The sequence below is a fragment of the Thermothielavioides terrestris genome, chromosome 5 (assembly GCF_000226115.1).
Source record: "Thermothielavioides terrestris NRRL 8126 chromosome 5, complete sequence".
NCBI lineage: Eukaryota > Fungi > Ascomycota > Sordariomycetes > Sordariales > Chaetomiaceae > Thermothielavioides > Thermothielavioides terrestris.
In genome coordinates, this window is record NC_016461.1 from 1,414,747 (window position 1) to 1,434,335 (window position 19,589).

At 58.1% G+C, this 19,589-nt stretch overlaps 5 protein-coding genes across 5 annotated transcripts; 2 read left to right on the forward strand and 3 right to left on the reverse strand.

The window, feature by feature from the left end:
* The first annotated feature begins 395 nt into the window (after positions 1–395).
* On the forward strand, positions 396–2,886 carry THITE_2121237 (uncharacterized protein). The gene is made up of 3 exons (XM_003656465.1): positions 396–854; positions 937–1,377; positions 1,433–2,886. Exons 1-3 carry the CDS (start codon positions 619–621, stop codon positions 2,775–2,777), a joined length of 2,022 nt encoding a protein of 673 aa, XP_003656513.1. The 5' UTR covers positions 396–618; the 3' UTR covers positions 2,778–2,886.
* A 109-nt stretch (positions 2,887–2,995) lies between these two features.
* THITE_2056097 (uncharacterized protein) lies at positions 2,996–4,570 on the reverse strand (the record flags this gene model as incomplete). Its single annotated transcript, XM_003656466.1, has 3 exons — positions 2,996–3,930; positions 4,016–4,465; positions 4,528–4,570. 3 exons carry the CDS (start codon positions 4,568–4,570, stop codon positions 2,996–2,998), a joined length of 1,428 nt encoding a protein of 475 aa, XP_003656514.1.
* A 340-nt stretch (positions 4,571–4,910) lies between these two features.
* THITE_2121243 (uncharacterized protein) lies at positions 4,911–7,990 on the reverse strand. The gene is made up of 2 exons (XM_003656467.1): positions 7,877–7,990; positions 4,911–7,794 (listed from the first exon to the last, which is right to left on the reverse strand). Exons 1-2 carry the CDS (start codon positions 7,914–7,916, stop codon positions 5,300–5,302), a joined length of 2,535 nt encoding a protein of 844 aa, XP_003656515.1. The 5' UTR covers positions 7,917–7,990; the 3' UTR covers positions 4,911–5,299.
* A 1,599-nt stretch (positions 7,991–9,589) lies between these two features.
* Positions 9,590–10,939, reverse strand: THITE_2121244 (uncharacterized protein). The gene has a single exon (XM_003656468.1). It carries the CDS (start codon positions 10,586–10,588, stop codon positions 9,905–9,907), a length of 684 nt encoding a protein of 227 aa, XP_003656516.1. The 5' UTR covers positions 10,589–10,939; the 3' UTR covers positions 9,590–9,904.
* Positions 10,940–12,038: 1,099 nt separating this feature from the next.
* On the forward strand, positions 12,039–15,146 carry THITE_2081442 (uncharacterized protein; the record flags this gene model as incomplete). Its single annotated transcript, XM_003656469.1, has 1 exon — positions 12,039–15,146. One exon carries the CDS (start codon positions 12,039–12,041, stop codon positions 14,934–14,936), a length of 2,898 nt encoding a protein of 965 aa, XP_003656517.1. The 3' UTR covers positions 14,937–15,146.
* Positions 15,147–19,589: the final 4,443 nt, after the last annotated feature.

The window sequence follows — 19,589 nt, forward strand, 5'->3', positions numbered from 1 at the left end:
GCCGCCACGACTTCGAACATCAACAATGCAAAATCGTAAAGACTCGCAACAACAACAACTTTACAATACCTCAACTAAATCGAAAAAAAAAAGAAAACGAGGATAACCTACACCTTAACTATAACCTATATCCTATCTATAACCTAAATCCTAACTACGGGGGGCTAGCGCTATCCCCTATACCCCTGGAGAACTAACCGCTTGGCGATAGTGCAAACGCCTTGGCGATCGTGGCTACGTAAAAACGTTGTAAAAACATTGCCGACAATTGGCCGAAATTAGTCTTGGCGGGACCTCTTTAACGTCCACCCGGAGTACTCCGTACTGTGCACAGAGTATCCATAAGGTAAGGTAGGTAATCCATAACCCCATGCGCATATCGTCGGCGACGGAATTTTTAAACATCCCGAGATACAGATATTCTGGGATCGAAATTTTCATCGAGGTCACGTTACCGTTGGTAACGATTGATGACCGTGTGAACGGCAAACTTCGTTGGCGGTTTGAGCCCCCGGTTCGCAAAATTTGGGGCTTCGAAAACCGCGTCGCATCGCGAAGGATGCTTGCAGAAGCCATCCAGGCGTCGTCGATCTAGTTGGAATAACACGGCGCGCGGTCATGGCGCCCTCCCAGGCGCTCCTGCTGAACCGTGGCCCGGTCTGCCGGCGATGCCTCGTTGTCTCCGCGATAGCGATTGTGCCGATCCAGCGCCGGTCCATCTCGTCAAAATACTTGAGAAAGCTGGCAGAAGCAGAGAGGCAATGGCAGAAACGCGCGGAGCTGATCAAAGAAGGGAAGTTGCCCAATTTCTGGGACCTGCTGGAGGAGCGCGGTTATGTGAAGGATACGGCTGGGTACGTCACAATGGCTATGGCCGCCCCTTGACTCCCGATAGCTGTGCATATTTCCGTCTCTGACAGCGAACGCCGGCGCCAGATCGAGGGACACCATCCGCGAGCTCATGAGAAGGAAGCGGATAGGCGCATATGCCGGAGTTGACCCCTCCGCCAGCTCGCTGCACGTCGGCCACCTACTGCCCCTGATGGCGATATTCTGGATGTACATGCACGGATATCGCGCCGTTACCCTCATCGGCGGGTCGACCGTCAAGATAGGCGACCCCACCGACCGGCTGAAGACGCGGGAGGCCATGCGCAGCGCCGATGTGGCCATAAATATCACCAAGATTCACTACCAGATGAAGAAGCTGTGGACGAATGTCGAGGCGCAGGCTAAAAGGTTTGGATACACGAAGGAGTGGGCTTGGAGGCGCGCGATAGTGAACAACAACACCTGGTGGAACTCGACCCCAATGCTCGACGTCCTGAAGAGAGTAGGGAGGTCCATCAGGATCGGGCCAATGCTATCCCGCGATACGTGAGCTTATAAAGCCACCCCCAATACCCACCGGCCCAGCTGACTTGTGCTCCAGCGTCAAGCGGAAAATGACCGAAGGGGACGGCGTCTCGTTCGCCGAGTTTACCTACCCGATCATGCAGGGATGGGACTGGTGGGTGCTCTTCAAGCAGCAGGGGGTGCAGATGCAGATTGGCGGCTCGGATCAGTACGGCAACATCATCACTGGTATCGACATTGTCAAGACCGCCCGAGACAACGAACCCGACCCCGTGCAAGTCCTGCCCGCCCGGGACGAGTTCGACGACCCGGTCGGGTTCACCGTGCCGCTCCTGACAGACTCGTCTGGTGCCAAGTTTGGGAAGACCGCCGGGAATGCAGTATGGCTTGACCCCTTCATGACCAGCCCCTTCGATCTGTACGGCTACTTTGTCCGGCGGCCTGATGCAGACGTGGAGAAGCTCCTCAAACTCTTTACTTTCATCCCCATGCACGAGATCCAAGTGATCATGGAGGAGCAGAATAAGGACCCCTCAAAGCGCGTTGCTCACCACCGTCTTGCATTCGAGGTCCTGTCACTGGTTCACGGCGAAGAGGTGGCGCGCAAAACACAAAAGGAACACGAGATGATGTACAGCAAGGGCGGCGCAGCCATTCCCCTGCCGACCGGAACGTGGGAGAGTCAGTATGCGGAACCGGAACATCAAACAAACCCCAACAACGCACCAAGGATCGACATGATCCTCCCCAAGTCTCTCATCATGGGCAAGTCCATCGGCCGCATTCTCTACGCCGCCGGCCTGGCCGACAGCCCGACGAAGGGCCACAAGCTGGCCTTGCAACAGGGCGTCTATGTTGCCGGTCACCCCGGCGCCCGCAAGGGACACGGCGAGCCCCTGAAGCCGGGCGAGCTTACGTGGACTTCAATCAAGTTGTGGTTTCCGCAGGAGACCCAAAGGTATCTGATTGACGATAAGATACTCATCTTGCGCAAGGGCAAGCACAACGTGCGTATCATCGAGATGGTCAGCGACGAGGAGTACGAGAAATCGGGCCAGCGATACCCGGGCCAGCCGTACACGGGCTACCTCCGCGCTCTCCGACAGCAGCTCAAGTGGCTAAAGCTGGGCAAGATATCCCCCGAAAGGGTGAAGGAGGTGTTGCAGAAGGCAGCCGCGAAGGAGGACGAAGCCGCAGGGCCCGAGGCGATCAAGTTCCCAAAGAAGAAGTCTCAGGAGCAGATCGATTTGGAGGCTCAGCTTGAGGAGCTGCTCGCGTCACTTCCATCCCAGGCAGAAGGGGCCTCGCAGGAATCCCAGGCAGCAGGAGCTTCGCAGGAATCCCAGGCAGAAAAAGCCTCGCAGGAATCTGAGGCAGCAAAAGCTTCGGAGAAATCCCAGGCAGAAAGAGCTTCGGAGTAATGGGACGCGGACCGATTCGCTGGAAGGGGGCAATACCCGAAGACGCTTCCATTGGCCATCTATTTGTACGACATTGAACGCGATCCCCGGCGTCTGTGTAAGATTGGAAGCGAGGGTCACGGCAACTGATGGAGCTTGGCTTGCGCGCGGCTCACGAGGCGCCAAAGAGCGTGTAATATTAAACTTGTACTAGACCATAGTTCATCCGCCACATCTATCTACCTATAAAGAACCGTCAAGTCTCCCGCCGGGGCGGGGAAGCTTTTCAACTTATCCATGATCTCGGCATCCGTCAAGTTCTGCTCGGTGATGATCTGGTCAAACGTATGGCAGCCATCCGTGTACTTCTGCAGAGGATCGCCGCCCGCGACCGGTCGCGCCTGGCCCGTCGCCAGCGCCGCCAGGTACTGCTTGGACACGACGTACTTGTGCACGCGGTACAGACACCCCTTGATCAAGCCGAACTGGACCAGCCGCCGCACGTCGACGAAGCGTAGCACGTCGAACCCGGCGTCCATGTGGCCCTTCAGCCACTCCATCACCGTCTTTCCGACGCAGAACGTCGTCATCAGCTTGATCAGCATGTAGTTGGACACGCGGTGGCCGTGGGCGGCGTCCCTCGGGTGGCCGCCGTCGCCGTCGCCGTCGGCGCCGGTGATGCCTTCAGCGCTCAGCTCACCGTGCCCATGCCCATGCCCATGCCCATGCCTGTGCTCGGACATGGACCCGGCTCCCGCTCCGCCGACGCCAGGACCGACTCCCTGAGCGCCGCTCCTGTAGCTGGCGCCGACACAGACGTAGTTGGCGCACTCGTCGACCATGCCGCCCACGTTGGCGATGAAATCGTGGATGCCGGGGCGGGGCGCGTAGCAGGCGCCGAAGAAGAACATGTCCAGCAGCAGGATGGTGTCGTAGTAGAGCAGGTGGCGCAGGGCCAGCTGGGTGAGCTCGAGCGAGACGTCGGCGAGGAAGGCGATGCGGCGCACGTCCGAGACGCCGTCGATGTGGGCGATGACGCGCTGCAGCGTCAGGTCCCAGGTCGGGTCGACGACGTCGGCGAACTTCATCTTGGCGACGGGCACGTGCCAGCCTTTGACTTCGGGGGGTGTGGGATGGTGCGGGAAGAGCTTCATGTTTATCGTGTTGGCGTCGTCTTTCGCGGGGCCGGGGGACCCTTTGTCAGAGGATGATACGGCTCATGGGGCGCGCTTGCAAGGGAGACTAGGAAGTCAACTCACCTACGGGAATCATGCACTCGCCGTAGTTGTTGAGGTCCTCTTTGACGATCTCCAGCAGCGACTCAATCGGCCGCCTGGTCTGGTTCGCCTCCGCAGAATCCTCGTCCTGGCTGAGATAGCCGCTCTGCTTCTCCATCTCGGAAAAGGTCGCGGCGAGCCTGCGCACGACAGGCTCGTAGGGCACCTGGTCGGCGTCGCTCTCGACGACCAGCCCAAAGTTGAAGATGAACTCGTTACGGTCATAGCGCGGGCTGGGGATGGACACAGGGAATCCGAGCACAAAGTACTTGCCCTCTGGGTCGGCAACGGTGATGTAGCGGTTGCAGAAGGCCTGGCGCGGGATGATGTACTCCTGCAGCACGCTGAAGTCGAACAGTGGCGGCTTGGTGGTGCTCGAGCCGGGGACAGGCACGATGCAGCCGGGAGGGCTCTGCGCCACGATCTTGGTCCCTAGTCCCTGGATGGTCAGCACAACGGGGATGAACGAGTGGCAATGACTTATCCACGGGTACCTTCTTTGGGGAAGAATCGGGCGTAAAAGATGCCTTGAATCATGTTGGAAGTGCTGTATCACGGCCGCATTTCTCGCTCTGGATCCGGATCATGGGCGGGAGAACCCTCTCTTCGCTGGGTTTGTATGATGGACACCTTCAAAAGCTCCGAACAAGAAGAATAATAAGCCCAATAGTCTGAGATGTTGATTATGGGATACGTGAGTGCCAAGATACTCGTTCCGCTTTTAGTTTATTACAAGCACAAAGGATGAGTTGAGGTAGCAAAGTTGTCCTGGATTGATGAGACGCGGAAACTCAAACATAACCCTAACCCTCTAAACCTCGCATTCCCTTAGCGATTAAAGCGAAGCTTTAAGATGAGCTCCCTAAGTGTTGTTACATACATACAGTGTAGGCACTGGAGGAGCAAACTTCGCTTCATCTACTGGGCTTCGCTTCAAACTTACGGAGGCAGACAGCCGCCGTAGGGTATTTTACATGGTGATGGTTTTCTGCCGGCCGGTTGTTGTGCGTGGGCTACGGAGGACCGTCCGCAAGGAGGCCGATGTGCAGATGATGCTCAGATTCAAAGATGCAGTCTCAGGGTGCTTGGCAATGCCATATGCAGGGCCACACCTTCAAAAAGCGTGCTGTTCAACCCAAGGAAAACCGACATTCGCACACCCATCGCCCCAGTCCATTGTCCCCATGCCGACCCAGCTCGACAGCTAACTGTGATGGATAAGTATTCAATACAGATCGGTCGCTCGTCACTGCACTTGCAGCTTCCTCACCCGTCAGCGCCACCGGTGGGCGTTATATCCCTCTTCCCGAACCGCGCACCCAACCCGCCGATATCCCTCCTAAAGAACTTGCCAATATTTTTCAGGTTCTCATTGATCGTCGCTTTCTCGCCCTGCGCCGCACCCCCGGCCCCACCCGCCCCAGGCACTCCTCCCGCGGCCGTGGTTCCCATCCTCTCGACCCCGTCCCGCGCCGCGTTCAGCAGCTTCTCCCCCAGCGACGCGGCATCGAAGCGGCCCTGCAACCCAGCGCTCGCCGCGGCCGCCGCGCCGCTGTTGCTCGCGATCCCCGCGCTGCCCAGCCCGCCCGAGGATCCGGCGGCCATGAGGGGCGTGAGCAAGGGCGAGCTCTGCACGAGCGGCACGGACGAGCCCTCGCGGTGGATCGCAAACAGCTCCAGGAGGTAGGCATGGTCCTGCTTGCGCACGCCCTTGAGCTCGAGGATCTTGCGGAAATTGGTGTCGGACCGGTCGCCGATGTGGATCAGGTAGGCCTGCACGAGGCCCTCGGGAGGGGATGGGCGGACCTGCAGAGTTTTGAGCAGCGGATCGACGCGCGTCATGGATTGGTTGACGCGCTTGACGAAACCTGCGGGAGGCGGGGCCGCTGGCTGGGTCGCGGCGGGGTTGTTATGGTAGGAGAGGAGGTTTTCGAGTGATTTCGTCAGGACGTATTTGTCGAGCAGCATTTGTTCGGCGCCGACCTCGCCGATGGGGCGGCATTGAACAACGTTCGTGAGGTAGGCTGTGGCGAGGTGCTCGACCAGGTTGTCGCAGAAGGCTCGGGCGTACTGATGCTTGATGACCATGGGTAGGATCTCTTGGGCTTTGCCGTTTATGTGCTTGAGGAGCTCGCCGACGTACGAGCTCTGGTCGCTGACGCTCTCCATCCGGCTCCAGTTGGTATTCTTCATCTCGCGCCACGCCCCCTCACAGTCGAGCTCGGCCTTGGCCACGAGCGCCATGACGGCAGCGCTGGCGACGCCCAGGAAAGCATCGGATTGAGCGGAGAGGTCCACTCTTGAGGCCATTTCCGGGTCGATCCGCTTCTTGATGCTCTCTTCCAGCTGGTTGGTATTGACGTGCCAGAAATCGGCCGTGTTAAGGACAAGAACGATCTCTCGAATCGGTGGCCCTTGCGGTCCACCGCGTTGGAGGAAGTTGAGGAGGACCTGTTGGGCATACTCGTCCAGATACTTTGCCAGCGTCTTGCTGAGATCGAGCAGTCGCTCGCCGGTAGACAGCTTGGCACACTGCGAGAGCGTAAGCTTGTAGAAGTGGAACAGCTCGATCGCGGACGGGACAACAGCCTGCGGCGAGAATTCCTCGTCGGCAGGTATAATCGGTTGCGTCTTGTACTTGGGGATCATGCTCGCCAACGCCTTGTCTTGCGATTCGACCCACAAGCTCAGGTAGGGCTCAAAGGCGACGGATATCGAGCCGTTGAAGTTCTGTATCCTGTCGTCCGCCGAGCTTAGGGTATCGATGCTCGCCCGAGGATCACTGGCGAACCGCCTCTCTAGGCTCTGCTCAAAGTCCATGGTCTCCTGGAGGCAGCTGAGCAGCAGGTTGACGTCGAGCTTGGCGCCGTCGATCCGGCGAAGGCTCTTCTCCAAGATTCCTTTGAAGTCCTCTCGGGTACCGTCACAAAAGGCCATGGCTAGCGTTTCGCTGACGCGCCAGTGCGGGGGGAATATGGCGGCGTGCTCGTCCTCGTGCGTCTTGAGCATGCGCTTGAACCAGGCGTAGCGTCGGCCGATGTTGTCCAGGCTGCCTGCCTCGTCGTTGCCGCGGAAGACCTGGCGATACTCGCGCAACTCCGTGTTGACATACCACGTAACCAACCTCGTCTTGGCGTGTTCGCCCAGGGCGTCCATGACCAGGCAGGCTTCGACCAGCATGGCGCGGCGCGCCGTCACCTCGCCCTTGGCGAAAGCCATCTCGAAGTCCTCGCAAACCTGCTCGAGCAGCTCGCGCTGCAGCTCGCTGACATTGCGGCTCAACACGGCAATCTGCTCGATGCTGCGGTAGCTGTTGAAGTGGCGCATCAGCTGCAGCACGGCCTGCAGCAGGCCGGCGCATTCGCGATACTGGCGGGTGCGGGCGAGCCCGCGGAGCTGCTCGTAGGCCGTCGTCAACATCTGGAGGCGCTTCAGTGCGGTCATGCTCAGCGTCAAGTTCCGCTTGGTGGCGTCGAGGCGTTTGATGTCGGCAGTCATGACGGTGATGTCTCGCTCGGTTTGCAGCGCGCGGCTGCGCACGTCCTCGATGCGCCGGAAGAGCGAGGCCAGCTCAGCCTGGGCCGACTGCATTCGCTCCAGCGACGAGTTGGGCCCGTAAGCTTGGGCGACCTCGAGGGCGGCGATCGACTGCGAGAGCTCATCTTTGCGCTGCCGAATCGTCGTCGAGACGCGGGCGACCGAGGACACGGTGGACGGGTGCGAGAATAGGAGGTTCAGATGCGCTATCGGGTCGTACTCCACTGCCGGCCGGGAACATGTCAGTACAAAAAGACACATCCTGCCTGCTCACAGCTGGCGCCACGAAGCCCGCAGCGCAATTACCTGAATCAAGAGACGCCGACTCTGCAAGTGCCGCGTTCATGTTGCCTCGGACGCTTGGTCTCTCGTGGTGCACTGTCCCGAGCGGTTCAAGATCATTGGTGGCGGGTGTCATCAGAAACCCACAGGGAGGAAGGGGGTACCTTACCTGGTAATTACCGACAAACACAGATGGGCCTTTACACAGCCACCAGCTAGGGTACAGTACACAACCATGGTAAATTACCCAGCAAGTTACAGTACCGTATCGTACCCGTAATTTTCGCAGCAGATCCATCAAGTGCCTTACAGCAGGTATACAAATACAAGTACCCTATGGTAAGATACATGCACCAACATACGGAGGACCTCGGTGCCTGCCACCAGTCGACAGGTAGACAGGCGGTTACTCCGTCCTTGGGCATGACTTTTGAGGTTATAGGCCATTTACACCGTCAGCAGTAGATTAACATCACCACGACTGTTTGTTCACCACCGACGTTATTGGCACAGTTTAGGATGGTCTAAACACCAAAACAGGGGGAGATAGAGAATGAGAAGCGGAACAAACCAAGGACACCGTGCCAGATCTGTTGTTATTATTGAGAAGAAAACGAGAAGAAAAAGAAGCAAAGCCAGATGATCACTGCATCGTGCCGTGTAAAGATAACCTGGAAGGTATTTGAGACTTCCAAGCGCGCCCCCTATCCCCCCCAAAAGCCCACCCTTCCTCCTCCTTCTTTTTTCTGTTACTGAAAGTTGCCTGACTCCCTAGCCAGCCACAAGACTTCCACTGCTAAATTTGTCTAGTTGTACTTTCCGACCCGGCTGGGCAGCGGGAACGAAGGACACAGCCAGCAAAATCAAACACTCCTGGAAACAGCTGCCAAGTCCCTGGGGATGGCGGAGTCAAGCCGAATGACTCGCTGGAACGGTTTAAGCCAGAGTGCAAAGCAACTCCGGAAAGAAACGCAACTTGTGCACGATGTTTGTCGGGTCTGCCGTCCGCTAGGGTGACCTGGGAAAGACGGTGCGACGGACGGCGGCTGTTCCGTCCGCGAGAAAGAAGCGGAACAAAATGAGTTATCAACTTGTCGTCTTTTACGATCCCACGTTATGATAAGTCCCGGGTGTCATGGTTCTCCTGTACCAGCTGATCAGTTGGGATGTAGCGCCCCGAGAAGTACGCATAGAGGCAGTCAGCCAGCAGGACATCAAGAACTCGGTAAGGTGGATCAAGCATCCGGATGTAGCGCTCGACGCCGACGCCGCTGAGTTTTACTTCATGCTGACGATGGCCAAGGCCCGCATACGCCGCCCCAGCGAGCCGCCGGGCGATGAAGCACTACACGGAAGCGCTGGAGCCGCTCGGCTGGTCAAGAGGTCCCGTATGACCGAGCGCAGATTAACTCTGCATCTTTAGCTTAAACACAGACATAGAGGGGTATATTTATTCAACGCATAATTCATTTCAAGTTCAAGCAATTGGCCAACTCGTCCTGGAGCTCGGTCATCTCTCCCTGCTCATGTACTCTGACTGAAATCTCGCTGACGCCGAGCGATGCTTAGAATTACCTGCCGGTCCCCCCTGATGTGGAAGCACTATTAATACGAGTTACACCAGCTAAGTAAGGCGGGAGTTCAGAAGCTTTTTTTTCTTTCTTTTTTTAAGAAAGAGGAAAGAAGAAAGATTGAAAGAAATCTCGTCGCCAGGATGTCCTGGTAGCGCTGAAGCACCAGGCAACCAGGGCGGTCGAAGATACAGGGTCTCCGAGGCGGCTCGAGTCCTTTACTTGTACCCCTGAGGCACAGTTATTTCGTTGTTGTCAGCTCTTTCCCAAGTAGATTCCATTTTCGCCTCACTGTTAGTCAACTAGGTAGTGATGGCGAAGAGCAGGTGGCTAATCGTAACTGTTTAAAGAGACATTACCATATCTATCTACCCACCTGCGTCCGCGCACAATGCGGTATTCAAGCGTGGTCCAAGCTGGCCAGACTATCCGGACTTGTTTTCGGTGAGCCATGGCCAGCACTTCTGCACTTGCTCACATCTCACTCCTTCGTCTCTAGCAACTTCACCAGCGCCTCCCACGCCTCCACAATATCCCCCCTTCGGTCCGACCACAACCCTAGGCCGTTGGCTCCGCCGTCAGCCTGCCCTTGTCTCCGCCGCGACCAAAGCTCCAAGTCCTCTCCCCGCGTCGCGCGCCCCACCACCTCCCTCGACGGAAACGACAGACACACGGCCGGCTCCACGACACGCATGCGTAAGCCGCCGCCGAGCACGGTGCGCAGCTGCTCGGCGCACTTGCCGCCGCCGTGGCCGCCGTACGTGACGATGACGGCCGGCTTGCCGCGCCACTCGTGGTAGAGATAGTCGATCGCGTTCTTGAGCCCCGCCGGGATGCCCCAGTTGTACTGGGGGCTGACGAAGATGAAAGCGTCGAGCGCGGCGACGCGCGCGGCCCACTCGCGGGTGTGCGCGTGCGCGTACTCGGCGGGGGAGTGGATCTCGGCCGGCAGGCCCGGTTCGTCGAACAAGGGGAGGTTGAGGGTCCCGACATCGATGTGGTCGAAGGTGATGGCGCGGGCGGAGGCCGTCGTTGCGGATGGGGGAAGAGACTCGCGGTGGGCTTCGATGGCCTCCAGGACGAAGGCGGCGACTTGAGGAGCCACGCGCATGGCGCGTTGGCTACCGCTTATGATCCCGACGCTGAAGGTTTTGGGGGAGGACATGGTTGCTGGGGAGGCCGGCGGAACGGCAGAGAACAATGGCAGGATATCCGTACGACGCCCAAGATAGTATAATATGAGATAACGTTAGAGGAGATACATTAAACCGGCCAAGTCGGATGCTCTGCCCTTAAATACAAAATCCGAGGGATCACCGCGCAACTTATGTATCCACCCGTTCACAGTCCGGGGCTGGACTGTACACTAGAACCCTGATGGGGATGGAGCTTCGCCCAGTCTGAAGAGGCATGTGGCATTGCGTGTTCCACGATGGCTTGCCAGACGCACCTTCTCAGGTGGGTAGGTGAAATCTTCATGGTCGTGAATTATGTGATAGGCGAAGTGAAGTCGCTGAACCCTGGCATCAACCCGCTCACTGACCAATCAGCGGCCCGTCAAGCAGACATATCGCCGAATCTCCGAATATGTCCGCTGCTCCCGGAGACTTGACTCACGTTTGCTGCATACAACCGCATCCAAAGTCGGAGTTGTAGTCGCATGGCATGCAGAGGAAATTCACGCAGGGCATTGAAGGCACAAGATGACGCGTCTGTATCGGTCAGCTACAAGGGACTCCCAGGATTTTCTCGGCAGCTCGCCATTGCGCTTTCCGTTTCGAAGCGCGGCATGAGTCCGCATTTTGGCACTGGTGCAAAGGAAATAGGCAGGTCCGAAAAGTTTCGCTGACCATCGAGCAGCCTCCGATCCAGGGTGATCCCTCAGATCCTTGGCGACTGATACACTACTTGTGGTCGACTTGCCTTCGACTGCAGCCTCGCCGCCTCAGATAACCAGTAACTGAGTGACGCATCTTAGGAGTCAAGTGAGGATGGAGAAGCATATCTGACGCTGGCTCACGGTCGTTGACACCGTTTCTAAACTCACATTCGTGGAACATAGCGAGTTGACCTTCTACTATGTCCCAAGTGCTTGCGTGTCACATGGCAGCTGTTGACTTGGAATTCACTTCCTTTCCAAATCGGGTATCAGGTTACGGCGTCCTTGGGGAAGATTGCCCTGGTTTGCGCGTTCGTTTATGGCTGTTCAGGTTCAAGCACAAATTACCGACTACAAAGGCAAATGGGAAAGTTGACGCCGCTACAGAGGTCGAAATGTCCCATCGTCACATACGCGGTCCAGCTTAAGGTTTACGCGAGTGTCCTCCGTAATGTTGTGGACTGGACGGAATACGGAATAGTTAGTTAATCCGTTTGCCGCCATGAAGACTTGATGGCACCTCGACCGCCTTTTAGGCACACCCCAGGGGTCTCTCTGCTCCACGCGGCTGCCTGCCAAGCACTGATGATTGGTGACTGCAACAACATCACCTTGCTTCCGCAATCTGGACGGACGAAACCTTCAAAACCCCGGCACTCCGGAGTGTCGTCGGTTCTTGCGCGCCAGCAAGAAAGAGGACCAGCACGTTACCATCCACGATGCCACATCCGACATCATGGATACCACTGCCGCAGCCTCGACGCTGACCCGGCAACGCTTCAGCGTGGCTGTCCTGTCGCTTGCCGCAGCCGCGACGCTGGGCTACTTCTGCTACCGCATCTACAGCCCGCCGCTTCCCGAGCCATCTCCCGACCGTCGCCTCCACCGGAGCAACGCGGTCCGCCACCGCCGGCGCTCGCTTCCAGATGTCACCCACACACATGCCCACACACACGCCAACGATCGCGGCCGTGACCGCGAACCTTCCGAGGCGTCCACCACGTCGGCCGAGACCCAGCCGGACGAGAACATCGACGTCAACACGGTCCGCCCTTTGAACGACGCCGAGACTGTCGCCGATGAGCACGTGCTCGACGACAACTGGTACGACGACGCCAACAATCAGTTCGGCGGCCTGCAACAACGCGCAGGCCAGAATATTGTCAGTTTGCTCTTCCGTGTTTCCGAGGACAACGCCCGTCGCAACGCCTACGTCCACCGAGGATGCCAGTGCAACAGCTGCGGCGTTACGCCCATTCGCGGCATCCGCTACCGCTGCGCCAATTGCGTCGACTTCGACCTCTGCGAGGCGTGCGAGTCGCAGGGCTTCCACATCAAGACGCACGTCTTCTACAAGATCCGCGTCCCCATCCCGCGACTGGGCGCCCGCCAGCTGCAGCCCACGTGGTACCCCGGCGACCCCGATAACTGCCTGAGACCTCTCCCCAAGCACCTGATGCCCAGGCTGTCTAAGGAGACCGGCTTCGAGCGCCCCGAGCTTGAGGCCCTCTGGGAGCAGTGGACCTTCATGGCGAACACTGAGTGGCGAGAGGACCCGGATGAGCTCGGCTTGGCGATGGACCGGAAGACGTTCGAGCGCTATCTGGTGCCATCGGGCGGCTACAGGCACATCGCTCCGAATCTGCTGCACGATCGCATGTTTGCCTTTTACGATGACAACAACGACGACCTCATTGGCTTCTCCGAGTTTCTCCGCGGCACCGCCTATCGCAAAAGGAAGGACAGACTCCGCAGGATATTCAACGGCTACGACATCGACGGTGATGGTTACGTCAGCCGCCGCGATTTCTTGCGCTTATTCCGAGCATACTACGTCGTGTTCAAACATCTCCACAAGGACATCGTCGATGGTCTCGATGACCAGCTCATGAGCTCCACCGATGTCGAACAGCTGGTGACCAGTAGGCAACCGCTGAGCAGTCTATTCGGCCGTGAGGGAGGCATCGCCGAGGCCGACCTGGGCCGTCCGCTGGAGGGCAAAGTCGTCAATCTCCACACGGGAGAGGTGCGCGTTACGGATGGGGCGACGAGGGCGGTGAACGAGAGCGCGCCAGACACGGCCGACCGCCGGTCGGTTCTGACCAGCGTGTATACGAGGCAGGCACACGGCGCCGAGAGCCTCTTCGGGCCTGTCACGGACAACCCACGGCCAGCCGGCGAGCGAGCATCTGGGCTAGAGTACCTGAGCGGTCTGTTGAACCCACCGTCCCGGGTCAACGAGCTACCAGCATTGCTCGTGGGTGAGCGGCGTGATAACGGCGACTTCCTGTTTGTCCTTAATGGCCGCGGTGGCCAAGAAGGAAGCGGCGAAGCACAAGAAACCCAGGCTAGAGGCGAAGACGCACCAACTTCTGGCGATCACGGCACGTCTGCGTCCGGAGAGGACAGGGCCGAGGATCGTCTCGGTGCAAACGGGTCCTCGGATGGTGGAGTCGCCGACGAGCCGGACATGCGTCGGCCCGCTTATAGCGCCGTGTCCAGTCGTCGCATCAAAGTGAATGCGCGAAGGAAGCTGTTCGACCGTTGGAAGAGGAGGCAATTCTACTTGGACGAGGAAGAAGGCGTGCTTCCTCCCGAGGACTGGAGCGACGATGACGATGTTCTCGCCAGTCTCAGTGGCCCGGCTGATGATACCAAAGCTTGTCAGCCGCCATTATCTTCTCGATCACGATCGTCCTCCAAGGTTAGATTTGCCGAAGACGCCGATGACTTCGACGTCCGGTCAAACCCTTCGACCTCATCGAGGAGCATTCCGGAGAGGTGGGGAGGCATGGAGATTCCTGATGCGGAGCGGGACGTCGGCAAGGAGATTTTCTACCAAGTCATCCAGCAGGCCTTCAACGAGATGCTAGACACGATCTTCAAGGAGAAGGAAGACCTTGCCGTCCAGGCTGCCGAGACAAAGGAACTGCGCGACAAGTACCGGCACGCCTTTGAGTCCATCAATCCCGACGAGGAGAACGAGCCCCAGGCAAACCTTGACTCTGCGTCCGGAAGATCCAAATCTCCCCGCGACCAGTCATTGCAGGAACTGCCGGACGCCAGTGGCTATTCGGTCGACCCTGCAGCCGCCCAGCCTGAGGGTCACCCTCGAGAAGAAGTCGAGGATGATGAGGACGACGGCGAAACCAGCGCCGAAGAAGACGATGATTCCTTGCCCCCGCTGATAGCAGAAGACGAGCGATCCGGATCCGCCGAGTTTGAAGTGTACCGCGACCCGACCATGCCTCAGTTCCGACCGAACTCCATCCCAACAGTCCGCGAGCGGGAACCCAAGCAGAGAGAGCCTCCATCCTCGTCTTCAGTTCCGTCGATTGAGGGAGTCACGCCGCCAGAAACACGTGTGCCACCCTCTGCGCCCGGAAAGCCGACGAGCATGTCGGCCGGCACCGGAACCGGAGCGCGCGGCAGCGCCTCGCCCGTTCCGATCCCGCGTAGCACGCTGATCCAATGGAGACGTCTCGATCTTGCCGAGGAGGAGGCAAAGACCCGCGGCGGGTGGGGCAGGCTGAACTACGACGAGTTTGAGCGTGCCTACAAGGCGGCAGACGCAAGGGGAACCCGCATGGACTATCTAGGCACCTGGGTGGACTTTTGCATCCCATGTGTCTAGCGGGTTCCCGATGACAATGGCCTCTTGAGCGAGTGGTGTGATGATGGTCTGGATCGAGCAGTGTTTGAGCGCTGATCCCACGGCGCTCGGGTGTTTAAGGGAGACAGACTGCAGAGCGGCCGGTCCAAATGTCTCTTGGTGTCACGGTCGGTGTAATAGAACATACTTAGCAGTGCATAGCAAGGAGGAAAAGAAAAGCCACGATCCGTGAAAGGCAACCTCAGCTTGTGTGCGCTTGGACTGGTTGGTCACCAAGCTTGAAAGGGCTGATCTTCGAAAGCGGCCCACTTCCGTTGGGAGGCCGGATCCCGATCAGCGTAGCTTCCTTTCCCTCTGCCCGAGGGCAGCTACAAGCATAACCCACTTACGTGGTAAAGTTTAATGCCCGGCAGTTCATGCATCTCTTCGTATGGGGTGTTGCGCGGGAGCAAACCGTGCTTAAGGGGAAAAGGGGTAAGTAAACAATGCGCACGGACCACAGGCGATGCCTATGCACTCCGGAGCTCCCGAATCCTGACTCGAGACCACCATTCTGAAAGCGCAAAAACACCCAACAACAGAGAGGGAGGGTACAGTGCGTTACGGCGCTGCAGGACCAACCAAGAAGCACGTGCAATATCAACAACCATTCGCAGTCTTCGTCCTAGGTCCCAACGCGGCTGGGAGGGGGCTCGCAGGGTTCTAGATCTCGATTCGATTTCCACTCTACACACATTTGGTTGCGAAGAATCAGGCCAAGGATAATCGCGAAATTTCGAATGTCCGTTGCCCATTGGTAAGCACTGTCTCTGTCTGTTCTGTCCTGCTATAGTTATCATTTTCAAGTCCCGAGCACCTGACGCCGCTGAGGCTGTTGCGGACGGGAAGGGTCGTGATGCAGATTTGCCTCCGAGGCAAAAGCGTAGGCAATCAAAAGCTGGCTGGAAAATGCCGCCAGACGTAAGTGGGACCCGGTGAGAGCCTGGAGTTTGAGGCTGCAGTGCAACATATCAGCAATGGACTTTGTAACTTCCAAATTGGAGCATAGGCCTGTACGTGTACGATCATTCGAGGCTGCGCGTGAGAGACTTCAGTCGGTGGCTCGTAGGCTTGACGTGTTATTGAGAGAGAATTTCTCTGGTCCAGCATCCCTTCTTGTGAGAGGGACGAGTCAGAATCCGACGGGATCGTGCGTGCAACGGCGACGGGCGGGACCAAATCACTCGGCGATTTGAGTGACCGGCTTGATCTCCTCCGGGGAAATGCCAGCCCTGACGCTCCGACGGTCCTGTCCAGTAAACGGCGCGGACAAGGCTGGACTCAGACTTCAACGCTTCCGAAGTTGATACGACCTCTCGCCCGCGTCCCCACAATTCCCACGATACATCTGGTCACTAGCATGCCCACCAACCCGTGCGGGGATGGGTATAGGCTGCCATCTTTCCGTGGGCTGGAGGAGGCTACGGTGGCCGTCAAATTATATCAAAGCCTGCTAGGGGGGCGACTTGGGTGGCGTTGGACCGCAGATGCTGGAGAAGTGAGCAAAGTCTACGGCCGCAACAAGCGTCCGGGATGTGACCCAACACCCTGTGGATCGCGGCCGATGGTTGTTTGAATTTATCATCTCGTTGGCTAACAGTAAAGGACCCTATCTCGGAGTCGGAACACCTGCGCTGCCGGATTGGCCGGAGTCTAGACAGTCGAGCAAAATGACCTGATTGAGGGTCACCATGCCTCTGCTTCGGCAGACAAAGAAGACATGTCTTGTACGTGGCGTCGTTGCGTGACCCTCAGCAAACAGCGGCGCCGACCTCCCGGCGTATCATGTTGAAGGACGGGAGGCAAACCTGCTCTACGTGCTGCGCACTGTGCCGAGACTTTCTGGGACTTGGTGGTGTGTACATGGGGAGTTATGCCGAGGCCAACTCCTCACTTACGGGCCCACACACCATGGATGATGGCTGCCGCCTCGAGACGACAGGCCAGAGGTTCGTTGGAGTCCTCTGCCTCAACCCCCCTCCTTCTTCCGCACCCACCCGCCCCGAACTCCCAGCAGTAGCCGCCCGTGTTGGGGGGGGGGGGGGGGGGGGGGGCTTGGTGCACTGCATAGAGCTAGGATAGGCTGGTGAGGAGACTGTCGCTCACCTGCTGCAGCGAATCGTGGCTAGGAACGGGAAGGATTTGTGACAGATGCAAGAATGTAAGAGACTGATGGGTTGTTCAAGGGGTCCACACACACACACACACACGTTCGAGCGTCCAGTTGGTTCCATGCCCGACGGGCAAGCGGTGAACGGCAGCGCAGTCGGCGTGACACTGACCTCCGGTGAGAGATAGGGGAGTTTCTACTTTAATATTCCGAGATTAGTGATTGCCAACGACTCCTGTCGCCATCCTGTAAAGGGAGATTGGGTATACCACCAGCAAGAATCTCGGGATTAATCCAACTTCGTCGGAAAGCGTCTGTCCATCAAAGGCACACCGAGGAGGGGTTGGGCTGGAACAGGTGGGCGGGGATCTTAGGGTAGATTTCTATGTAGCGGTGCGAACAGTCCTCTAGAGTGTTTGCTAAAGCCGCAGCCTGAAAGGCCGGGGGGCGTAAGGCAGAACAAGACCTGCAAGGGCCCAAGATGCTACTGGGGTCCGGCAGCTACCCGTTGGCTTCGCCCAGCCGGCCCGTGGTAGCTTAGGTTGTTTCCGTCGCTGAGGATACTCACCGCTCGGCCGAGGAATCGAACGAGCTGCCGGAAAAGGAGAGAGAGGAGGCTTGTGTGCGCGCCGGACAGGGGATTGCTGGTGTCCCTGTGCCAGCCCCAAAGCCAGCCATGCTTCCCTTCCTTCCTCCACCCGGACGAGAGCCGTCTAAGATTGCTGGGGCTACAGCAAGGCGGACTGGCTCGCAGCAGGAGAGGGTCCCGGAGCTCGTTCCGGGGCTTGCTTCTTCCGCGTACTGCGTACCTGGTATAATTGCCCAGTGTCAGAACCCTACTAGTACCCTTGCAAGTCGCAATTTTATCCCGGCGCCGATTTCGCCCAAGCTGAAAGGGGGAACCGCGCTGAAGCATGCCCACCTTGCCAACGTTCACGACTTCAGTTAGGTATGTACGGAGTACGGAAGAACTGTAAGTACCTTACAGATACGTCCGCATTGATCACAGCAACTCAATTCCCGCCCTTCTACCAAGTCTTCCCTTGGTTCGAGCGGGTCCCGACCTGCAGACGACGCAAATCATGTTATCATGACCCCTGCGCAGCCGTGATGCCGTTCGGCCGTTCCAATAGCTTGCTGGCTCTTTTCGAGAATTCCGGGAACCAAGCGCTCCCGCGTCTCGGCGCTTATGGAGCCCTTTCTGGTCTTGCAATTGTGCATTACGCCTATTCCGTCCGGCAACATCCAGAGGGTTATCGTGGCGCCGTCCTGGCATGGCTTACTTTGTTGCGTCGTGGAAGTGGAAGCAGCAGCACCGGGCTACGCAGGGCAGGGAAATGCCTGCTGTGTCTGCGGTGCAAATTCTCAGCTCAAAGCATGGTTGATGGGAGCCTGGTCACCCCGGCAGGCTCCGCCCAACAAGGCAGCTTGTTGGTTGCGGTGTTGGTTTGCCTGCAGCACGGCTTCCCCTGCTGGTTTTTTTGAATTCTTTGGATTGAGGATGGTGGCAGGCACGAAGCATCGAGTCAGTCCAAGTCATGGTGGCTCTCATCTACTTATCACGGCGTAGGGAGGGTGGTAACGTATCTTGAAGCTGAAGGAGGCCGGTCTGAGCTCGAACTGCACAGTGCCTGAGCGGATCTGCCGTGTATGTACCACACGGTAAGGACCCCTTCTTCATTGCCAACCAACGCTGCTGCGGATGGCTGACGAACCACAACACTTGGACAAGTCTCCCCAGCCAAAAAAGGGGTCACGGCATGCTCAAGCCCCTGCCCACCCCCCCGGCCGATGGCGTTTCCTCCCACACGCACTCACACAGCCTTCGCATTGATGCGGCCGGAGTGCTGTTGGCCATCGCCCTCCCGGTCTCCACCATCACCAAGATGGCTGCATGCAACCCAGGCTCCCTCTTCGCTGTGGTTGAGCTACACACACCTCACCCCTCTCGGGCCCGAGACAGCTCCACGAACCGCGCTTCCCCGTTCCTGACCCCTGTTCCCTGATCCCCGATGCTCGCGGCCCTTTCTTCCCGGAAGGGGCCCTTCCCTGCCACCCCTTCTCCTCAACCCTGTCCCAAATTCTTCTCGAGGCGGCCGGCGAGTGGGGTTCTTCACAAGCACGTTGGCCCAAACCCCTGAGCCGTTCAATCGAGTGGCTGCAGCCCATTAACTAAGCGCCGTTCTGCAGCTGCAACATGCAACGTTGGCCGTCTCCTCAGACGCGAAAATGTGCGGGAAGAAAAGAGAATGGAGGAAAAAAAAATGACAGCTCCGTTTGTTCGGCCGCGCCGCTGCACGGCGTCAAAACAAGCAGCCAACGGCTCGATTTGATTGCTTACCAGCCTGTCGGGACTCGAGATAATACGGCAGCTCGCCCAGTTAGCCCTGGCAAGATCATCCGCGCAATGACACCTGGCCGGGCAGTTTGATGAGGCGCCAGTTGGCGCTGTGGGAGCAGGCACTGTCGATTTGCCTTCGGTTTTGCCATCAGCCCATTAATGTTAGCGGTGGCAGCCCTCCAGG

Excerpts from the sequence above, each read along its gene's own strand:
- THITE_2121237 (XM_003656465.1), top strand. The coding sequence starts at position 619 with ATGGCGCCCTCCCAGGCGCTCCTGCTGAACCGTGGCCCGGTCTGCCGG. Across the intron at positions 855-936 it reads TATGTGAAGGATACGGCTGG|ATCGAGGGACACCATCCGCG; the intron begins GTACGTCACAAT and ends CGCCGGCGCCAG. Across the intron at positions 1,378-1,432 it reads CCAATGCTATCCCGCGATAC|CGTCAAGCGGAAAATGACCG; the intron begins GTGAGCTTATAA and ends CTTGTGCTCCAG.
- THITE_2121243 (XM_003656467.1), bottom strand. The coding sequence starts at position 7,916 with ATGAACGCGGCACTTGCAGAGTCGGCGTCTCTTGATTCAG. Across the intron at positions 7,795-7,876 it reads GTCGGCGTCTCTTGATTCAG|TGGAGTACGACCCGATAGCG; the intron begins GTAATTGCGCTG and ends CCCGGCCGGCAG.
- THITE_2121244 (XM_003656468.1), bottom strand. The coding sequence starts at position 10,588 with ATGTCCTCCCCCAAAACCTTCAGCGTCGGGATCATAAGCGGTAGCCAA.